Source organism: Varroa destructor, unplaced genomic scaffold (genome assembly GCF_002443255.2).
Source record: "Varroa destructor unplaced genomic scaffold, Vdes_3.0 BEIS01000004.1, whole genome shotgun sequence".
In the NCBI taxonomy this organism is placed as follows: domain Eukaryota; kingdom Metazoa; phylum Arthropoda; class Arachnida; order Mesostigmata; family Varroidae; genus Varroa; species Varroa destructor.
The window spans coordinates 37,577,881-37,597,628 of record NW_019211457.1 but is presented as its reverse complement, the minus strand read 5'-3'; the positions used below and the strand labels follow the sequence as shown (position 1 = coordinate 37,597,628).

Genomic DNA, 19,748 nt, shown 5'->3' with positions numbered 1-19,748 from the left:
AGAGATAGCTATGTACATAGTCTTGCACATCATGCCTTGTTTTTATTTATTGAGATATGCATTTCGTGTACGATCTACATATGCAGTATTGTCCGTGCTCATCATCTTAGACACGTTCGCGTCAGATTTACATTACATTCTTTTACATAAATCTGTTTAATAATTATATTTTTCAAAATTCACGTCACCAACAATACTTCCTTAGAAAAGCACTGATAATCTATCTTGCTATTATTATTGATAAAAGACTACGTTTCTCAGGTTTATGGTGATGTTGCAAAATAAAATTAGTATAATTAATAAATACATGTAACATGTGTATATGTTGTGTAGATACTACACCATACATGTACATAACAGAAAGAGCATCAAGAATTTGTGTTGTCACCAGAGGGCGTTTTTCAGGGAGCTGTGTGAGCGACACAAGTACATGGCCACACTGACTTAGATGGGGCCAACCATTTATTCATATCATCTGGACTGATATTGCTGACGAGCCATTGCTGCTTGCGTGACCGCTGCTCTTATGAATATTATTGCCTGCGCTCGTCCGATGATTATTACTGTTATTCGTGTGATGATTCGACTGCTGTTGTTGTTGTTGTCGTCCTAGAACAACAAGAATATTTTTGTAGCGTCTTTCGATTTTGCTAATTATTTTTACGAGGCATTGACATTTTCTGTTTTATCGTATCTTTGAAGCTTCTTCAATGGAACTCACAGCTGACCTGATCCATTATTATTATTATTCTAGTCATTCTATGACTGTCTACATGGAATTAGGTATATTTGAGTGACGAAGTTATATATATGTAATATATACATAATATATATAACATATAACTTTATATATAAGTTAAACATATATATTAGTCTCCTTTCATTTATTCTCACAAAGCTATGATGAAAAGGTCTACTCACGCAACAACGTATTTAAGCATTCGTATAGGAAGATGTACTGCTCCTGAAAATTAACGCAAGTGCACTTTAGTCATGGCTGATTTAGTAGCTCAGTCACTACGAGTATCAAAGGTAAGGAAATAATTCGAACGTAGAATGGTGAATCGCAGCAAAACAACTACCTGACAATAGAATAGCAACAGCAATCGATAGCAAAATCTGTTATTGTTATTGTTATTATTGGAAGCCTGATAAGAATAATCTGCATAGAGATCTAACCTCTGTTTGAACCATAAGCATTCTTTGGCTTCGAAGGTATTTAACCATTTCAGCTACGTCAATCCTGACACCTGCTTGCAACGAATCCATCAAAAAGTCCAAAGCGATAAAAGTTCCAGTCCGACCAACTCCGGCGCTACAAGATTAAGAATGGATGAAACATGAATATTTGGTGGACGTAAAGCTCGAAGATGTATACCTGTTAAATACAATGTCTTACTGTGGGTAAAGGCTGTAGGACAAATAAGAAAGAAACAGCAAGAAAAATTGCCTAATGATCCTTCTCACCTGCAGTGCACCACAGGAATAGTGCCTGGTTCTCTGGCCCTCCTAAATACTGATAGGAATGAAATCAGATCGTCGGGATTATTCGGTATTCGGTGGTCCTTCCATTCGAAGTAATGCAGTTGGTTGAACCGGTGCGTCGTACCGGTCGGACCCTGATGAATTCGAGCAACAGACACTCATTACTTAAAACAGCTCGAATGACAAAATTCGCTGATCTCAAGCTTCGAGTTCGATTTTTGCCGTATTTGTCGTAGAACGAAGTACTAAAATGATGAAAAGTACCTCTACAAAAATGTCGTTGTTTTTAAATATCTATATAAAATTCGGCGATTTCACGCAACGAAATGTAGAAACGATATCGGAGGAGCATACAGTCACTTTGAGATCCAGCATTAATTTATCTCCTTAGCCTATATTTGAATTGCATGTTTAGGTCCACTTTAGCATGCTTAACAGGCTACGTTACGCTAATATACGTAAACATCCATGAAAACCGATTTTGCGGCGGACGCACGATAAGGGCGTTCGAAGTAGCCTGAATTAGAAAACTGAAGAATGTTTTCATGTAGAGTTGTCAAAGAACTTGGTCATGCATAAGCTCGAATAATGCGATTTGAGTAATAATTATTACACAACACTACTGACTGTTATATAAACTGTCCAAAAATCGAAAGTTTTTTTCATTCTACATATACAAGAGGTGGGCGTGGACCGTTCAAGGAAGCAAAAGGGCATACAACAGAATATATATACTAATGACTATATACAAGGACAAATGGGAATTCCTTTTAGATAACTCACTATAATTTTTAGCATACGATTGACGAAAGAACTCCGTCGAAATTCTGCCTCCAGGTGGACGAGGAAGCGACCTTGAGGTTCGGAAGCTCCAACTGCCCGAGGCCAGTACTGGTAACACTGACGCTATGAGAGAAATCATTTATATCAAATATACAAAACGTTTAATAGTTATTAGCCTGTAGCATACTATGAATCATCATTATCACTATAAATGATTTTATTTTAACGTCGGTGAAACACGTAGAATTTGGTGGGCGAATTCAACATTAATTAGTTCTTGCAGATTGGCTTTTTTAATTGTGCCGCTAATAGCTATTAAATCAAGTTAATTTTATTTTAACACTATTAATGGGCGACATCGGCTCGATGTCTACATAGATTCAAAGGGAGAAAGTGAAAAAAGTCTATTTAGCATATAATGCAACATGGTTGCTGATAACATATGATGATTAAATTCCTACTTTGGTTGACCCTTTCGTTGTTATTATAAGTGTGAAACTAATTAAACTAATAAACGCATTCGATTCGCTCTGCTCAACGATGAACAACAGTCTCTGTGCTAATGCCGTTACCCGTAGCCGAACAACTACACGAAATCCTGCTCTATCTATAAGAGATTAAAAATAGGAAAAACCGCGACAGTGACTCTCACTAAAGTCGTTTACTACTTAAGAACATTCCTGATGACGCAACGTGTAATGCACGTCCATTGTTCAGATCGACGTTCGTTCATTCGCGATGATGGTGGTACGAGCTGCTACTGTTGAGAGCTCTTCGATCTGATGAGCACGGCGTAAACATCCGCTTGCACGTGAGATGCACTCCACGAAATATACATGAGGTTAGGGCCAAGCGTGCTTTATTGGCACTACTACCGCGTAAGTCGCTCTTTCTCCTCTTTCTGCCGGTCAGTCTTCTGTGTTGAAACCGCCGTACCTTGACGCGACTAAAGTCCAAATGACACATCCGTCTTCCGCTTTATGCGCTAACTAACTCGGCTGCGTCTGCTTTCAGAGCACAACTGGGTGAAAAAGATTCGGACCGCGCGCGATTCTATCATTGAGCGCACCAATAGCGAAACCCTTTGTACGTCTATTGTTTATATTATGGCAATTAGTACATATCGTGGTCAACAAACTTTGCTCGACACAACACAAAATCTAACAAACGATTGCTTATTGAGTGTGTGTACCAAATGGATGGGTTCCAGTAATTAATAGTGTCGATCGTCACAAGGTAGAAGTATCAGGATAATGCAGCTCGAGGTAATTTACTTTGGGATACCGAAGTAAGTGTTATTTGTATGTGCGACCCATCAGTAAGCTATTTTCTATACAAAAAATTGTCTGTACATGATAAATGCTTCGGGGGGTGCGCCGGTATGCGGGGCCACAACATGAGACTCATCATAGCAGAGGACTAAAGCATTTCATTTGAATCGCTACTGCGTGGCGTGGTTCCGCATGAAAAAGTTGTGGTTGATTATGGGTATACTGCTACTGCTCATAATAATAATAATAACCTGGTAAACGCGATCTACACATGCGAATTAGCACTATAGCGTGCATGTAAAGCCTGGGCGTTGAAACAAGTTAGGAATCTAATGTATGATATTTATTATTATATTGTTATTATATTATATTATATTATATATATATATTGTATCCGCGAACGCAGTTTATCAGAGGTCCACATCTGTATAAGCAATTAATTCACTGCAGTTCAGACTGTGGGTCTATAGTCAGCAGCTCAAAAACAAGTAGTACAAAATTAGACAATGACAGTTTAATACACATCGAAGGCTAGATAACGTTGACAACTTAAAATAAGCACAGTTCATTGTGAATTTGAAGGTATAATCTGTCTGTTGGTAAGCTTCTATATAAAGAATGTTCATTACGATGGGAAATAACCCTGAATAAACTCGATTTCCAAATACACCAGTCGCGAGGAGCAATCAAGTAGCCAAAATGGTTCTTTTAGGATTTTTAAACCACATATTAGCGTTCTATGTATAAATAGTACTACACATGTGTAGTGAGAAAAGCGTGTCAGCCGATTCATACAAGAATAGCTCAAATCTACAGCAAATTAAACGATATCCGATCGACACCAAGTAGAACTGCCACGTACGAAACGTACTCATATAAACACATAATGCCAGTGATATAGAAAGCAACATTTGCAGTATATACATTAGGCCTTAATTTAATCTGTTAGCTCTTAAGCGGCTTGTACAATAATGGAGTATTTTGTATTCTTTGTGTTGTTCAGTTGACGTGATAATGTTCCTCACATAAGTTACTTTCAAATTGACGAGATACGAGCTTTTCAATGTTTAAAAGGCTTATTTCCCAATCTGGCCAGGTGTGCAGTATCTTTCAAATATTCTCTGACCCCAGTTTATTACAAGAGGTCTACGATAGCCTTCACCTAACTAGAAACGGGTTCTTCCTAATCCATTGGGACTTCATGACAATCGGCTTCGTGGCCATGTTCTATAATCGTTAAAATGTATAGATAAAATTTTAGTCATATTAAAACGTCTTCCTTTAATTATCACTAATCGAGACCATTTGCTTAGAAAGTATTCGATGCCAACGCCGCGAACTATGCATTTATTTGAACATGTCTAACTTTACTGGAACTAGAAGTTGTACATTCCTTATTGAAACGGTCAAGGATACGCTCCATATATATCTTTATGTTCTTTTCTAACCGTTGAGTTTCCCCGAACGTTGTCGTTCCTCTCCCTTGGGAACTTTGGCTTCTTAAAAGCGGTGCAGATAGCGGTTCTCTGCCGCGCAGCAACGTTCTTTAGTATTATTATGTATATAATTAATATAGTGATAATTATGTATATATGTATATATATACCTAATTAGCAATACACTACAACCAAATAAGCCTATAGATAGCCCCCAACACCTGAAATGATCATAGCTTCTTACTACCTAGTTGGCTAGCGTAGCTTTTATTAGATGGGCAGTATTACAGACGACCCATAAAGCAGCCGGGCGAGCGAGCCGGCGATCTGTCCTAGCGAAGTTGCCTATCAGGTTTAATCAGAACTTCATTAAAATAAATGAATGAAACAAATTAAAGGTGTAACTAATAAAATGTATATTATAATTTTTTAAGGGTTTTCATAAAGAAGTCGTGCTTGATCATATTCTTACATGAGTATCCTAAGTCATAGGGGCATACTTAGAAAACCGTGAACTAACTTTTTGCATTCCCTCCTCGATATTTATGGATGAGATTATAGTAACGACGATTTTGACGCCTTTCTCGATGAGCATGCAAAAAAAATCTTCGTATGTTTCCTTGGTGGGTCCCTGAGTCGCAATGAAGCTTACTTCACCTTTCGGATTCTGCACAATTGTAGGCAATATGAAAACAGATTAATCAAGAAAGAGGCAAACAATAATAATGTTATCTGTATAATTAGAATAATAATTATACAGAAATATTCATATATGAGCAATCATGATTAGATACCTAAAATGATAACAGGCCACGTCTTCAAACTTCGAAGGCTCTAACTGTGGTTGACACATTGCCCGATGGACAAACGTTTCGTTTAATTGAATAAATGAACTATGAGTGTCTTTTTTTATTGTTGACAGTCGAATGTCGTATCCATTATTACCACCATAATTATCAGGGTCGTCATCATCGTTGCAGTCGTCTATTGGAAGGCATAGGTAGGACAAAAGTGCTAGATAGGTAAACCAATGATTTGTGCACTAGTGTTCATATCGTGTAATCATTAATCGTGATAAACCTCATCTGAGGGCAACTCTGAGGTTGCTAAGAATAATAGAATAGAAGAATACCTACCTTAATGTTTGAAGCGTTGATATACGCCAAGACCTCGTTACCAGGCGATGACGCTAGGCGCACGCGATTGTGATCATCTAAAATTGCCCAGACCGACGAATCGACAGATGGTCAGTCGACCATATTTTAAATAGTTAGTCTTTTGCTGATTCTTAATAATGACGGCACATTTCCAGTCTGTATGGATTTAGCTATGGTGTGTAATAGCGTGTATCTTAAAAGTGACAATAGCAGATCAAACACTAATAACCCGGGATCCGTCCGATATGCAAGCTAATGTCCATGAATACTGTTTATAATTAAAAATAATTAGTAGCCATTATATTCAGGTTGCGCGTTCATTTGGATACACTTGGTTGATCAGTTCATTCTATCTATTCATTAGCTTCAACAATCAATGAGGGACTAGAAACTGTAGGAATCATTGATATCCCAAGGTAGTTTGAAACTACCTTCATATCTCTACCCTTAAACTTTGTGTAAGCGCTGTTAGCGGTACGCTGAATGGCCATTAAAGCAAAAGGAACTGAGGAGCAAGAATAACGGTAAATAGCTTGTTATAACGAAAATATGCAAAGGTGCACTCATATCAATCAGAATATAATCATCTGAAACTGGTTTAAAAAATTCGGACAAACCAAAAAGTCCACTACACGGTTCGAGCGTGTTATGTGATTGTATGGTTGTATTATGTGGCTACATAATTAGATAAATTTCTATAGATACATAGAATTACTAATATCGAAGGCCGAATACAATGAAAGTGTCCTATAGTTACTTAAATAACGCAATCGAACGTTTGTAGATTAATCCGCTCAGTCACTGGGGTGTCAGCTCACCGTGACAACTCTGACGGCCTATTCGCGACGAATCCGAATAGGCCGCAGTAGAGAGCATTTAGCGAAGCGAAGCTGACAATGGTTACAACAGTGTATAAAGGGATAGGCTACTACTTCGCCTAACTGTAAATCAGGAAATCTTAAGCTACTGGCAGCAAAACAAGCAGCAGAGGGTCGACTGACTCGAACGAAGTTATAATGCCCCAAGCGCATTCTACTGAATTACTACAGCTGGAAACGGGTAGCGACAGTGGAGGAACGTAAGGACGGCAAGTATCTGGTGATAACTTATAAGCTTTTTTTATAATTAGTTTAATGAATGTCGGTTATATCCTGTCAAAGGGTGTTCAATTAATACGCTATTTGCTAATTGTTGTCCATTTGAACGTATCTATGCGTCTCACTCCGAAATCAATCCACAGCGTTTTACACAGCTTCTATGCAGCGCACAAATAGAAGGGCCGTTGGCAACTGACTAACTTTGCAACTTCCTAATTGTTCTCCTAGAAAACAGTATAAAGCAGTAAAAAATAGCTATTTCGCCAGTTGTCTTCATTAAATACTCTGCATCTGTTGGCTTTACAACATGCAGCAGCAGCAGCAGCAACGGCAGTCACCACCATCTCTGACAGTCCGCGCAGCTGCCATTGTCATCATTAAATAGTCTGCATCTGTTGGCCTTACAACATGCAGCAGCAGCAGCAACGGCAGTCACCACCATCTCTGACAGTCCGCGCAGCTGCCATTGTCATCGCTCTGATCGCTTACTTTGTCCTTGTGCACTTGCATACGTACTCGTCACTAGTTGCGACGGGCCACTTCGGGCGGGGCGTATGTGTGACACAGACTCGTTCCATAGTGATAACGATGACTGTGGCGATAGTATTAGACGCCAGAGCAGCTATGGTAGACAAATTATAGCTATAGCGAATTACGATGCTAACAATTCAAGTGGACTTCCTAAACAACAATGACGATAGCGAGCATCAATGAGCGCCGGAAAACGCCGACGGTGCCGGCTACTGACGCTGCTGTTAATGTGCGTGACGAACTATATATTTATCGTTATGGTATGTTACATGGTAGTGACAGTACACTTAACCATATATACCTATATATATATATGGTGACTTAAAAAATAATTGCAAGGTTTGATTAGCAATTACATAATGTTGCCGAGTATGGCTGTTACCTACATGTTAATCATCAGATTTACATATCGAAACTTTTGCTGACCATCAGCAATCAATGCTGAAGGTGCAACTTGATCGCAGGTTCATAAATTCTAACTGACTGGAAAAAACAAAAGGAGAAAAAAGACCGAAGAATTTCTTTGGTGTTGTTGAATCTTTCTTAGTTGCCATAGGTAGGAAAGTGAAGGGGGTAGGTCTACTAGTTCACTTATCATTTCAGAGGGAACACACTGGCTTTTAACACCTCTACGTACCTCTAAATTACTGCACGCGTTTCGACATAAAAAGAAGGAATCGTGCACACACATTGCTGCTCATGAAAGCTCTGCCATACGCTATGCTAAAAAGACTAAGGATCTTCAAGCAGGTTCTTAGTCTTACTAAACGACCAATTGTTCGTCCAACTCAACAATTCTCGTTTTTGTCAAAGTCAATTTTGTCGGGTAAGACTAAACAACGTGAAAATTGAACGGTTTCAATCAATCGCAGCACGATTATACTAATTTCGAGGTCCAACGATCATACCCATGTTTAACGTATAAAAGATGATAAAGCCCTCGTTCGTCGAAAGTGTGTGTGCGTGTATGTGCACTTCAAAGAAATATGTTCATCAAAAGATGTCTTACATGGAACCACATCTCTATATCGATTTTTATGTCGAACGTCAGCCTGCAAACCAAATGTCGTATTCCGGTTGTTCAAGTACTGTTGGGTGTCTGTCTGGAAAAACAAAAAAAAAAAAAGACTAGTTAAGTTATTGATAGTCCGATAAAATGACAAGTACAAAATGCTAGCAGCCTCCTATATTATTTTTCAGGAATTTTGGCAGCATACATCATCGTAGTGCACACAATGCCCATTTATCCAACACTTGCCCAACTTTACCCCATGAGCGGTTATGCATGTTTTGTTGCTTGTTCAATAATACTAATATATAAATATGAAACGTCGTTAGCGCATCAAACACGCTTCAGTTTCGCTTATACTATTCTATCGATCATTATGAATACGAACGGGCGCTGGTATTAGATAGATTGCCTGCCTGTTCAGATTCATTGCATCCCTGCCTGACCCTTTCAAACACTTACTTTCCGTAGCCGATAGTTACAATACGTTGCAAACCGAACAATAAACATTGCAAATATTTGTCGAAGCGGCGGGCTAAAGACCCGGCGCCCATTTACCCGCTTGATGAACCAAACACGCATCGTCCCATTTGAATAATGAGATGAAAAAAAAGTATCATCAACCCCGCAGCGGTAAGAATATCAGCAATTCGACTGCAATTATAAACGCCGAACGTCTACCCTATTTACTGTGCTATATATATATATATTGTCATTACTAATATTAGATATTTAATTCTCCTTGTGGATAGAACCGACGATTTCATAGTTTAGCGTTGTAATAACTAGATCTTTAGATAATAGAGAAAAGGAGAGAGGTAAGATGTGAGAAATGTGCAACTAAATTCAATAAATTACCAATTTATCTCTGTGTTTGTTTAGAGAATAACGGTACCTGGTTTGTCCCAGACTCAACTTCTATTTCTGTAGGATTTTTTACTGCATCAGATATCTACGGGCGTCATGTAACTTAACGTTACAGGTCAATTTCATACGGATTTGGTTCAGGATAGAGCTAGCTAGCTAGCTAGCTGGCGTTAATCTGGTTCGAGAAATTGCTGCTTGTCCAACCAGCTTTTACATTATACTGGTCATGAATCATTGTGAACGTATCCGTTCTAACTAAAATTCGCCATGGAGGATTTACGATCGACAGCACGATGGGATTTCCGTCAATCATAACATTGGCCATTTAGAAAGCATTGAATGTAGTTAATTTCGCCTTATGGACTCCATGCCGGAACTGAAACTAAATCTACATTTGATTCGGAACGTTACTAAAACGTAAAAATCCGTTACCCTAATAAACGACATTACGAAGAAGGTATTGAATGTGAATTTCGATACTCCTCTTTTTGTACCCCGTAGACGTACAAATAACTTACAAATTATTCTAAGGTAAAATTGCCCGTCGGTAAGAGTGAAGAACGATTGTCTGATGTATAGAAGATAATGATCTCCTTCTTAAGGTACTACTTTTGACCAACCGATCACTGTGCCTGTCTACTTGGTAATAATAACATGCACTGGTTCGATAAAAATGATCAGCCATCGATTCAGGCTTTCTGAAGTGTTAATACTGTCTTAATTACCTTGATTTTGTGAAACTCTATAGCCAACTGGTGATACGAATCCTTTTTTTTCTCTTCGAACTCCTGGCAGAATCGGCGAGCGTCTTGAGGGTCGGCAGGTTTGAAGTTCGCAAGTCTGCAGCGTAAATCAGTTAGCCGAGGCAGTTACGAGCGAAGCATATGAAAATGGCGATTTAACTAGAAAGATATATTTTGGTGACCTTGGCAAATCAAACCTACTCCTTTGAGAAATACAGTTAGATAATATACATAGATAGAATTTAATAAATACAACAACGCTAGCCTTTAAGATGGCGGCATTTATAGCCCTAGTACTGCTCCTGCTTCCGTCAAAAGGGCGGTAGGGGCATAAAATCAACGCTGTTCAAATTCGTGTAGAATTAAACTGAATTATGAAATGATATCATTATGAGAACGCATCTCGTATTGATAGTACATAAGTTGATCATATTTATTTACACTCTTCATCATGTACAAATGCAAAAAAAAGCTGTACAGGAATTGCCCACTAGGCGGAATGCAATAGCGGGGCAAGCCTACCTTTCTATTTGATGGTTGTATGTGATTCTGAGAATATATGGAGCGTCAGATAATGGAACCTCAACGCACGATAGAAAATAACATTTTCCTAGCTAAAGATACATTTAAAAATAAGGATTTCATAGAAAAAAATTCATGCTTGAGCCACCTTGGCATCTCCATATCAGGATAGTGGTGTCGTCGTCCATGGAACGCGTTTTGTATGATGTCGCTGGCCAAAGCCCATAAGGGCTCTTTCTTCTTATAAAGTAAAGCCAGAACAGCCATCAAGATGGCTGACAAGAAGAGCGCCCACGGAAGCACAGATGATGATAGTGGCCGGAACAGTTTAGCTGCAAATATAATGTTAAACAAAATATTACTCATTCACCTATAGGAATCTAGCATAAGTATAATTAAGCAATCGGTGTCCTGCTGTGATTTTTCAGTTTGCAATTCGGCTAGTTCAATGCGGCCACTCACGGGGTATTAGCTGAATTAATATCTTTGTAGAGCCATTAATACATGAAACCTGTGAAGACATCTGTAGTGTATCCCTAAGATGTGGTTTCCCTTTATGAGCAAGCGATTACCGCGGCCATCACTTGCGCAAAGGTGAACATAAAAAATGTCCTAATTCTGTTATTTGCCGTCGTGCACGAGTACACGCCTTTAGACGACATATTGAAATAATGAACGTTAAGTTCGCTGCAAAATAAAAGTTCTATTTTTGAAAATAGAATCTTCTGTTCTTTTTCTAGCCCATTGGCTCTAATGACCAGCCGCATGATTCATGACGAGAACCATCATATTTGATGCATTGTTTGTCAAGTAAGCCTTAAGGTTTTAAAATTGTAGCCGCCTCAAAAAATTTCCCAACCAGTAAATACACTGCGTGTCGACGTAAGGACCATCAATTTTGTTTACGTGGCACACAAAGTTAATGGCAATAGGTTAGTATTTACCTTGAAGCTGTCAGGAAGATGCTTGTGCATGCTGCTGGTAAGCGGTTCCCTAGTGTGGCAGGCTATTCAAACGATTGAATCAAGTGCTTTAACTTTTCTACAAACGTTTGTCCCTTGTTGCGTTCTCAATTCGAGTGCAGCAGCTGGCCTCATGTGCGCCAAACAACGCCTCACCACGTACGCCTTCCAGCTGCACTGCAAGGCTTTTTTTATTTAGAGCCGACTAAAGTTTTTCAGCCGTTAATTGGGTCTTCCGTAAACGTACCACTTAATAAAGCGTGAAATGCAAAAAGACCTACGCAGAATAACTTGAAAATTTAATTTTGTGATTGAACAGGTGACATATGCAGCATACAAAACACCATGTAGAATCACTGTTGCCCAACGTGTTCATTGTGTAATACAAAAAGCATAAAAAAATACATACTTTGAACTGTCACAGATTTTTTTGCCTACCTACGTTAAGATTATGTAATACAGTGCAGTGAGAGTAGTTTCACATCAAATTAAATGTTACAGTTGAATAGTTCAGATATACGATTTCGTGAGCGGCGAATGAATATCGACATGGCGGTATAATGTGGTCGAACTTCGGAAAACCAAAACACGTTATTAAATTGCGGCAAAGTTTGGGAGTGTTTTCACAATTTGGCGGAGACTAAGTATAGGACTGTGCCACTTTTAAGGTTGGTAATTACGAGTCTCTAAAACAAATTGGGGCTTCATGGAACACTAGTGTACACAACGGCAGCTCAAAGAAACACTGGAAGGATTATTTTCTTATGAGGCAGAACAAAAGATAATTAAGCCGTCGTAAGCCATGTAATCTGGATACACACACAATTTGGGATGAGAATATAAGCGCAGCATGCGGAAATTACGTTGGACGTATTGTTGCGAGGTACGGCCACAGTTTTGACTTGTACTCAGAAATATAGCGGTGCAGAAGGCTACCCGTCTGAATATATAAGTTAACTAATACTTGAAGCGTTCAATTTGGCCAGAAAATGTACTTCCTGTTTTTTCAATTGGACTACAACTTACTTTTTTTTACAAGTTTAATGTAATAGGTTAGAAAATGCAGTGCAAAATATGTGTATACTTTTTGAATGAATCATACAAATGTGAATCACTGCCCATCATGAGTTGAATTTGCGGCAAAATAAATATTATAATTAATTAAAGATTCGGACATGGAAAAAAGCTTTGCGCGACATTATGAATCGGATAATGTACACGAGAAATTAGCAAGACTGTATAAGTAGCGAACATCCATATGGAGGCCACGTATTTTCGGAACTTTGAGATAGCGTTATCCAGCGGTCAGGGTTGCCTCTGAATATCGAAAGTACTAGGCAGTGCCGCCAAAGTGTGTATCTTATATCACATCAGGCCCCCCTGAGATAGTAGCAGGAGCTGTTTAAAGGTTTTGGAAAACTTAACAGGATATACCTACGCTCGCGCCCTGAAGCACGTTTTTTAGAGCTGCGGTTCTTCAAAAACAGGACCAGGTGCCTTGTGATGTCTATCTAGCGACATGATTCTTCGCTATAGAAAAGTTAATGTTAAAGCCTGAAGAAGTAAAGAAATGGTGAGAATTGATAAATTAGCGATAATTTAGTAGATCTTTAGACTCCGTATCTGATCTGATGTTATCCAGACAGCAGAAAGCGTTCCGAATAGTAACTTTCTTGCTAAGACCAAGATGCATGGGAGAAACCTCATGGCCACATTTCGTAACTAGATCTACTTTGCTTTCTGCCCATTTTTATGGCTAGATCTCTGTAAAAAAACAATTCCCACAAAAAAGCAATTCCAAAGGTTGCTCGCACCCGAATTATTCCTGGGTCATATAGCTAAAAGAAGTAAAATTCCAAAAGTAATCCATCCGTTCAGTCCTGTCTAGTCAACTCTTTCGTTGCTATCTCAGCCAACACCTTGTCTGTGACATCAAAGATTCACCTTTCGTGGCAATAATTCTAATTCATTACAGCAATTAAAAAAAAAACATAGAAGCTTTGACGTAACATTTTACGGCCAACGAACGAGCCACGCCGCTTCATTCAGGCGCTAACCTTCGAAGACCTGCGATACGTTGAAGCAACATTAAAAAATAACAAAGTAGGTAAACTGTTCATTGCATACGCGCTGGATGGGCTAGACATTATAGTTTTGCTAAGTGAATATGATTTAGAAAACGTAGACGTAATCAGCTAGACGGGCAGGCGCTTGATGACGGACGTGTGTGTTACGCGCATATGCATAACGCTGCCGTATGTGTGGCCGCTGCCGGCGAAGCTGGGTAGTAGCAACGGCAGCTGAATACGAGAATACACGGAATTGGACGTCCTTAAGGACCACAATTAAATCCATTCTATTTGCCGTATGGCTAATATTTGGGCGCGACGAGTTGCCCACCGCAAGCTATAGGCAACACGTATAGCTTTTGCGAAGAAGGTCTTAGCACATTGCCAGTACTATCAAGACAAACGTTTTCGCAAGCCTGTGCCGCAAGCCAATTCAGTGTTGATTGTTGCTAGAAAAATCCATTGAAACGAAACGATGGAATGGTTCAGCTCTGAGTTAGTGTACAGCAGAACGCTAATCATTGCAATATTATACTGTAATGGTTGCCAGTGACTTGCGCAAGCCATGAGCTATATATACACTCAATACTCCACATATATAATAGAAGATAAACTACTTTCACGAGATTATCAAATATGGTAAAGTATCACAACTTATCCTACAACCGTAACGTTAAAGGTTATTTAAACCAAGCGATTGATCAGGAGAATAGACCGCCATAGCTGGCATTATCACACAGCTCCAAAAGCAATCATATAAATATTGTTTATTGTCTTTAATATAAGTTTATGCACAGACGAAGTTATGAATTGAATGTATCAACGTACTAGTTCTATAGGAAAGCCATTGCATGATTATTAGTGTTAGCATTTCATGAGCAATCGCTCTTACTGAATATATAAGGGATGGGGGGCAGGCATCCAGTGAAATAGCTCGTATTTACAACTAGGGCACTATTCAACTTGTAACCCCGTTTCAGAACGTGCGAATGCTTGGATTTTAAGCGTTCCACTTGCGAGTTACCTTGCGATCATTAATATTATTATTGTTATATTTCTTACAAGTAACTTTAACTTTTGCTTTTAGCAGTATATGGCTGTTTGGGAGCTCGGGTTAGTACGCCGTTTCCAAACGAGTACGTTGGATTTCGCCTCAAGTGGAGCTAACATACGCGTTCCGGAATAGAAATCTCCATTTTCTTTTTTCAATGCGGCCTAGAAATAACGCCTGGACCTAAGCTTAGTCCAAGTAATTATAAAGATCGCAGTACGGCCAATTATCCAGGACTATCTTGGACAGGAAAATCGCTTGCAAGAATGGCTATTAATCCAGCTCGACCGTTTAGAGGAGTATTGGAAAATAATTGATATATTGAAAATAGACAGTATTGTCCTTGTGCTTGCCTATGAAAATCCTGCAACTTTTCACCGTTGTGCTGTTCCCATTTTCTCACACAATGAGATGATGCCATTCGTCACTTGCCAGACCGCCTTCTCGTTCGTCTAGACACGCAGTACACTCTAGCTCCACCTCACTGTTTTTTCTCGCAGGAGAACACCTCCTTATCTAATAGACCATAGAAACCGGTAGCACTTCGTCAGTATCCTCGACTTGATTTGATTATATAGGTTACGTAGTCAAATCGGAAGGTGCTACGGGACTACTTTACTCGCCATGCACCTTTGCAAGATCCACACTATATAACCTAGATAGAAAATGTTTGATTCTAGAAATCCCAACGCTTCGATCCCTACGGCCGTTACTTGCTTGTTTTATAACCTGTAGCAGTCCAAGCTATAGGCCATCACGATAGGTAGAGAGTAAACGAAAGCAAAAAAAGGATCAAGAACAATGACAGGTACGACGTTATGATGATTGTGTGTTGTTTCTGCAACAATCGTTCTGTTTGGGCCTGTTGTGGCTCTCACCTCTACACTAGAACGTGTTGTAAGGTACTGTCGTCCTCTGGGTGAGGGGAAACGTTTTTGAGATGTCAAAACGTGTTAGTAGTTAACAACAGTTACTAACAATGCTGCAAACACAATAGCGATCAACAATACGTAGAGATACCAATAGCCTACCTACAAGGACACACAAAGAGATAAGCATAGATGGCGCTTACGTGCAGCTTTACTCGCGCATAATGTGTCGCAGACATGAGATTACCAAGCGCAAGCGGGCAGGCAACGCCTGTCGAAAACGCTGTCCTGAGCGCTGGTTGCCGACGAAGCCAGACTGTTGCCGATTGTCGATCGAAGGGTTTTGCCCCAACAGTGATAGCAACAACAATAGTCCTTAAATCACCTTTTCCCCACTTCTGGTTTCTTCAGAGTTCCTTTATGGTCTGTGCCGGTATCTTAATTGCATTTCTTCAATGGATGGTAAATGACACCAGTCATTGTATTTAGTGTCAGCAATTCTTCTTGCATGGAGCTGCAGTGAGTGCATAGTCGTATCGCGCATCGATGAAAGAAGCCAGTGATATGATAGCAAATTATAAGTTGACGATTAGCTGTTTACCGTCGTTAATGCGTCCGTGTACTTTTACACTAACTTACGATGTCTGTAAATTATAACAAGTCTCTCCCCTTCCAGTGCTATCGTACGGGTTATCTGGGCGACAACAATGGACAGATAGTGACGGAAGTAGCGATTTTCTGGTTGATGAGTTGTAAACCACCGGTGAAAACGTTTACTTCTGCAGACTTGCATCCATCCTCTACTCTCTAACGAGAGAACCGCATTGAATCTGTAATGATGTTGGTTTTTTTTACATGCAGCTGCCAGTAGATTATTATTGCGCAGAACCGCGCAGTTCGTTCGACGCACGTAAAGTTGACGCGCACCAATCGTCGGCGGTAATTGTAATCAGCGGTGGCAATAGTGAGCCGTGTCTGTGTGTGTGTGTGACGTAGCCGATTAGTCACTTCTGAGATGCTCTTTTACTCTCTTCATATTCGGCCACGATCACTGATTTATAGTCCGATTTAGCAGACGAACATCGGCTTCGACGTTGTGCCCCCTTTGGTTTCGTTTTCGAATATGTCAGAAAAATAGAGGCTGATTTTTCCCTTAACGACTCAACCCACAGCCGTAGAGAAAATAGGGGCAGAAACTGCTACAGCTGCATGTAACACTCTTTGCCCCTTTAAGGTGCGGCGCCGATTAACTCCTCTCTGCTATTGAGTCCTCAGTAATAGTGGTAGTGGTAAAAGCAGCACTAAGTAGTAACGTAGTCGTGAGCGGATCGACGGCTGTACCGGCAGAAGCGCTAGCGACTGCTCGCTAACGTTGACGCGACTATCACTGCTCTGTGGTAAGTCTCCGTTGGTTTCGGGCATGTCACTCGTATCGCTCGCCTGTCACAGCAGCATGACACCACAGATATACAACAATAGAGGCCTTACACTTGTCTAGCGCGTCAAAGACGCTGGCGACTCTGTGCAAACTGCTGTGACTGCTCAACAACTACTGAGTATCGTGTTCATCGACGCGGGGCGGCGGCCACCGACGATGTTCAATAATATAGCATAATAATAACACCATTTCCAAAGTAGCATAATCTGTGCCGCTGATACACACACACACACACACACACACACATGCACGCACGTGCGTACTATAGCTACAGCGCCGCTTTGTTGAACTTCACTCTGCGGGCTGATGCGCTCGTAAGATTATCGTCATAGTACGGTGCTGAGCGACGCTTTCAGACGACGTGTTGCTGGTTGACGTTTGTCATACGCGTTCGACTATTCACCGTTGTTACGAACAACTGGACGGGCAGACGAATTGCAAAAACCGTAACAGTAGCGCCACTAGCGACAAGGGCCTGAGAGCTGGAAAGCAGCAGCAGTAGTAATTTCTAATGAGTTAGCCAACCAGTTCCGCTGCTCGTGCGACTGCTGACCTTGAAATTGAGGGGCGAGTTGTTCGCCTGCTGGCACAGACCAAATCCAACGATCGAATGAGGAGAGGGGATAAGAGAAAGTGCGAACCAATCGGTAAGACCAGCAAAAAGGATTTCCATTCGTTTTGCGTAGTGCTCATCGGGACAATGCGTCTCTGTTGAATATAGATCGAGAGGATCTGCTGCTGTGGGTGTGAGACTGATTGATAAGCGAATACCGAGCATGGAACTGAAGCGAACCTAAATTTATGTGGCTTTATAAAAGATTGTGGCAGAAGACAAACGTTGATGCGGGTACAAGCCCATGTTACGCAATCGAGCACGGATAAATGTGTGTAAAATAAGAAGTTCAGCAACTTACCAAACTTGCAACAAACAAAAATCGCCCGCTAGTTCGTGATGCAGTCAATCAGGTTGCTTATTTGCCCTATAATAAAATGATTTTTTTTAATACAAATTTGAAAGTCAATTTCATTGCTAGAAAACTGTCTTGCCCTTGCGTTTTTATCTCAGGAGTTCTCAAGCATCTAAAGCCTGTCATTATCGCTATCCAACTGCCCCCTTATGCTAAATTGACCTAGATGAAATAACCTAGGTGGATCTAGTTTACTATACTATATAGGTCTAGTCTACTATACTTGTCTGTGAGAAATTATGTACGATACGCTTGCGTAGCTGTACATATACCAAATAAAGAAAGTACATAATAGGATTATGTACGTAGAAGTAGCCTTTCCTACTAATCAAATCTTGAAATACGAATGAAGCTATCAATTTTATCTATATTTTACTTTTTTATTTGTTATATTATGTATATATATACGTGTATCTAAAAATTAGAAAATCGTCGACTTTTTTCGGTTCAAACGTGTCCTTAGTTAAGCAGATGTGAATATGAGTACTAATTCGCTGGCCACACGGGTCATCCCTGACAACTCTCTTTCAAACTCAATGTCTCATTAACAGGTGACTAGCTGCTATTGAATGTAGTATTTCTAAATATGTTGGATGGAAACATTCTGTAGGATGCCGATGCCGAAAAATGGTAGCTGAAAAGGCTGTTTTTTTTTTAGGGACCTGCTAACACAATAATGACGAATCGTTTAGCTACAAAGCGTAAATTAACAGCTTGCTGCAAAACTACGGGAACAACAATAGAAATCCTACGTATGTCATACGTCCTTTACCATATTGAACAGACGCAATGAATAATCAAACATTTATGTATGGAGTATTCAGAAGAATCTCACCCGGCCTTGCTCTGTCTTACGCCCGGACCTATAGCAGCATGATGGGCTCCTTGTCGGATGAACTCCATGACTGCGTGTACTTGTTGGGCGTCCCAAAATCTATCTTAGACGTACAAATATCTTAAAATTAATTCGGTACATCCTTATCAAGCTAACTCTACACGTGTTCTTATTGTCGTCAAAAACGACGGCATCGTCGATATTCGGTTTCACATGCCCGAACTGCACTACTCCATTGGCCCAACTACACCCTGGCCCATCTCTCCCCAACAATAATGTAACCCATGCATGAATTTGTACTACACATTTCTAAATGTATATATAATACAACAGAAAATAACCAGTCATCACGGGGTGGACCTAAGCAGTCGACAGTGAAGCAGTTGAAAATGAAATTTGAAGATTTCATTGTTGAACAAAATTCTATTTACTATAATACTTTCTACAGTGGACAGTGCGAATTTACCTCGCACGCACGCTTCAACTAACCTGTTATATCGGCAAATAAGTAAAACTTGAGTAACATCTATAGTAGTGTACATGGATATAATCAACTTCAAAATGTACCACAAATTCGGCTAAAGAACTTAACATTGAGAACGAAGGTCACCTTTCGTTGATCAGCCAAGCAGCGATGATTTAGGACACGCCAACT

At 39.9% G+C, this 19,748-nt stretch overlaps 1 protein-coding gene and 1 long non-coding RNA gene across 9 annotated transcripts; one reads left to right on the top strand and one right to left on the bottom strand.

Annotated features, from left to right (window-relative positions):
* Nucleotides 1-13: 13 nt before the first annotated feature.
* On the bottom strand, nucleotides 14-18,278 carry LOC111249021 (tyrosine-protein phosphatase non-receptor type 20-like). Of its 7 annotated transcripts, none has more exons than XM_022802275.2 (12): nucleotides 16,056-18,278; nucleotides 15,337-15,499; nucleotides 11,050-11,233; nucleotides 10,362-10,476; nucleotides 8,770-8,863; nucleotides 6,112-6,188; nucleotides 5,496-5,642; nucleotides 2,269-2,391; nucleotides 1,468-1,619; nucleotides 1,180-1,315; nucleotides 922-964; nucleotides 14-609 (listed from the first exon to the last, which is right to left on the bottom strand). In XM_022802275.2, exons 3-12 carry the CDS (start codon nucleotides 11,166-11,168, stop codon nucleotides 467-469), a joined length of 1,149 nt encoding a protein of 382 aa, XP_022658010.1. In that variant the 5' UTR covers nucleotides 11,169-11,233; nucleotides 15,337-15,499; nucleotides 16,056-18,278; the 3' UTR covers nucleotides 14-466. The 7 variants fall into 7 exon arrangements, with proteins under 7 accessions (XP_022658010.1, XP_022658012.1, XP_086842567.1 ...); XM_022802277.2 differs by lacking the exon at nucleotides 16,056-18,278 and adding an exon at nucleotides 15,862-16,011; XM_086986441.1 differs by lacking the exon at nucleotides 16,056-18,278 and adding an exon at nucleotides 11,846-12,035 and having other exon boundaries at nucleotides 15,337-15,845.
* Nucleotides 7,771-8,917, top strand: LOC147756157 (uncharacterized). 2 transcript variants are annotated; one of them, XR_015325961.1, is made up of 2 exons: nucleotides 7,771-7,989; nucleotides 8,364-8,917. It is a non-coding gene; the product is annotated as an uncharacterized LOC147756157 (long non-coding RNA). The 2 variants fall into 2 exon arrangements; XR_015325960.1 differs by having other exon boundaries at nucleotides 7,771-8,020.
* Nucleotides 18,279-19,748: the final 1,470 nt, after the last annotated feature.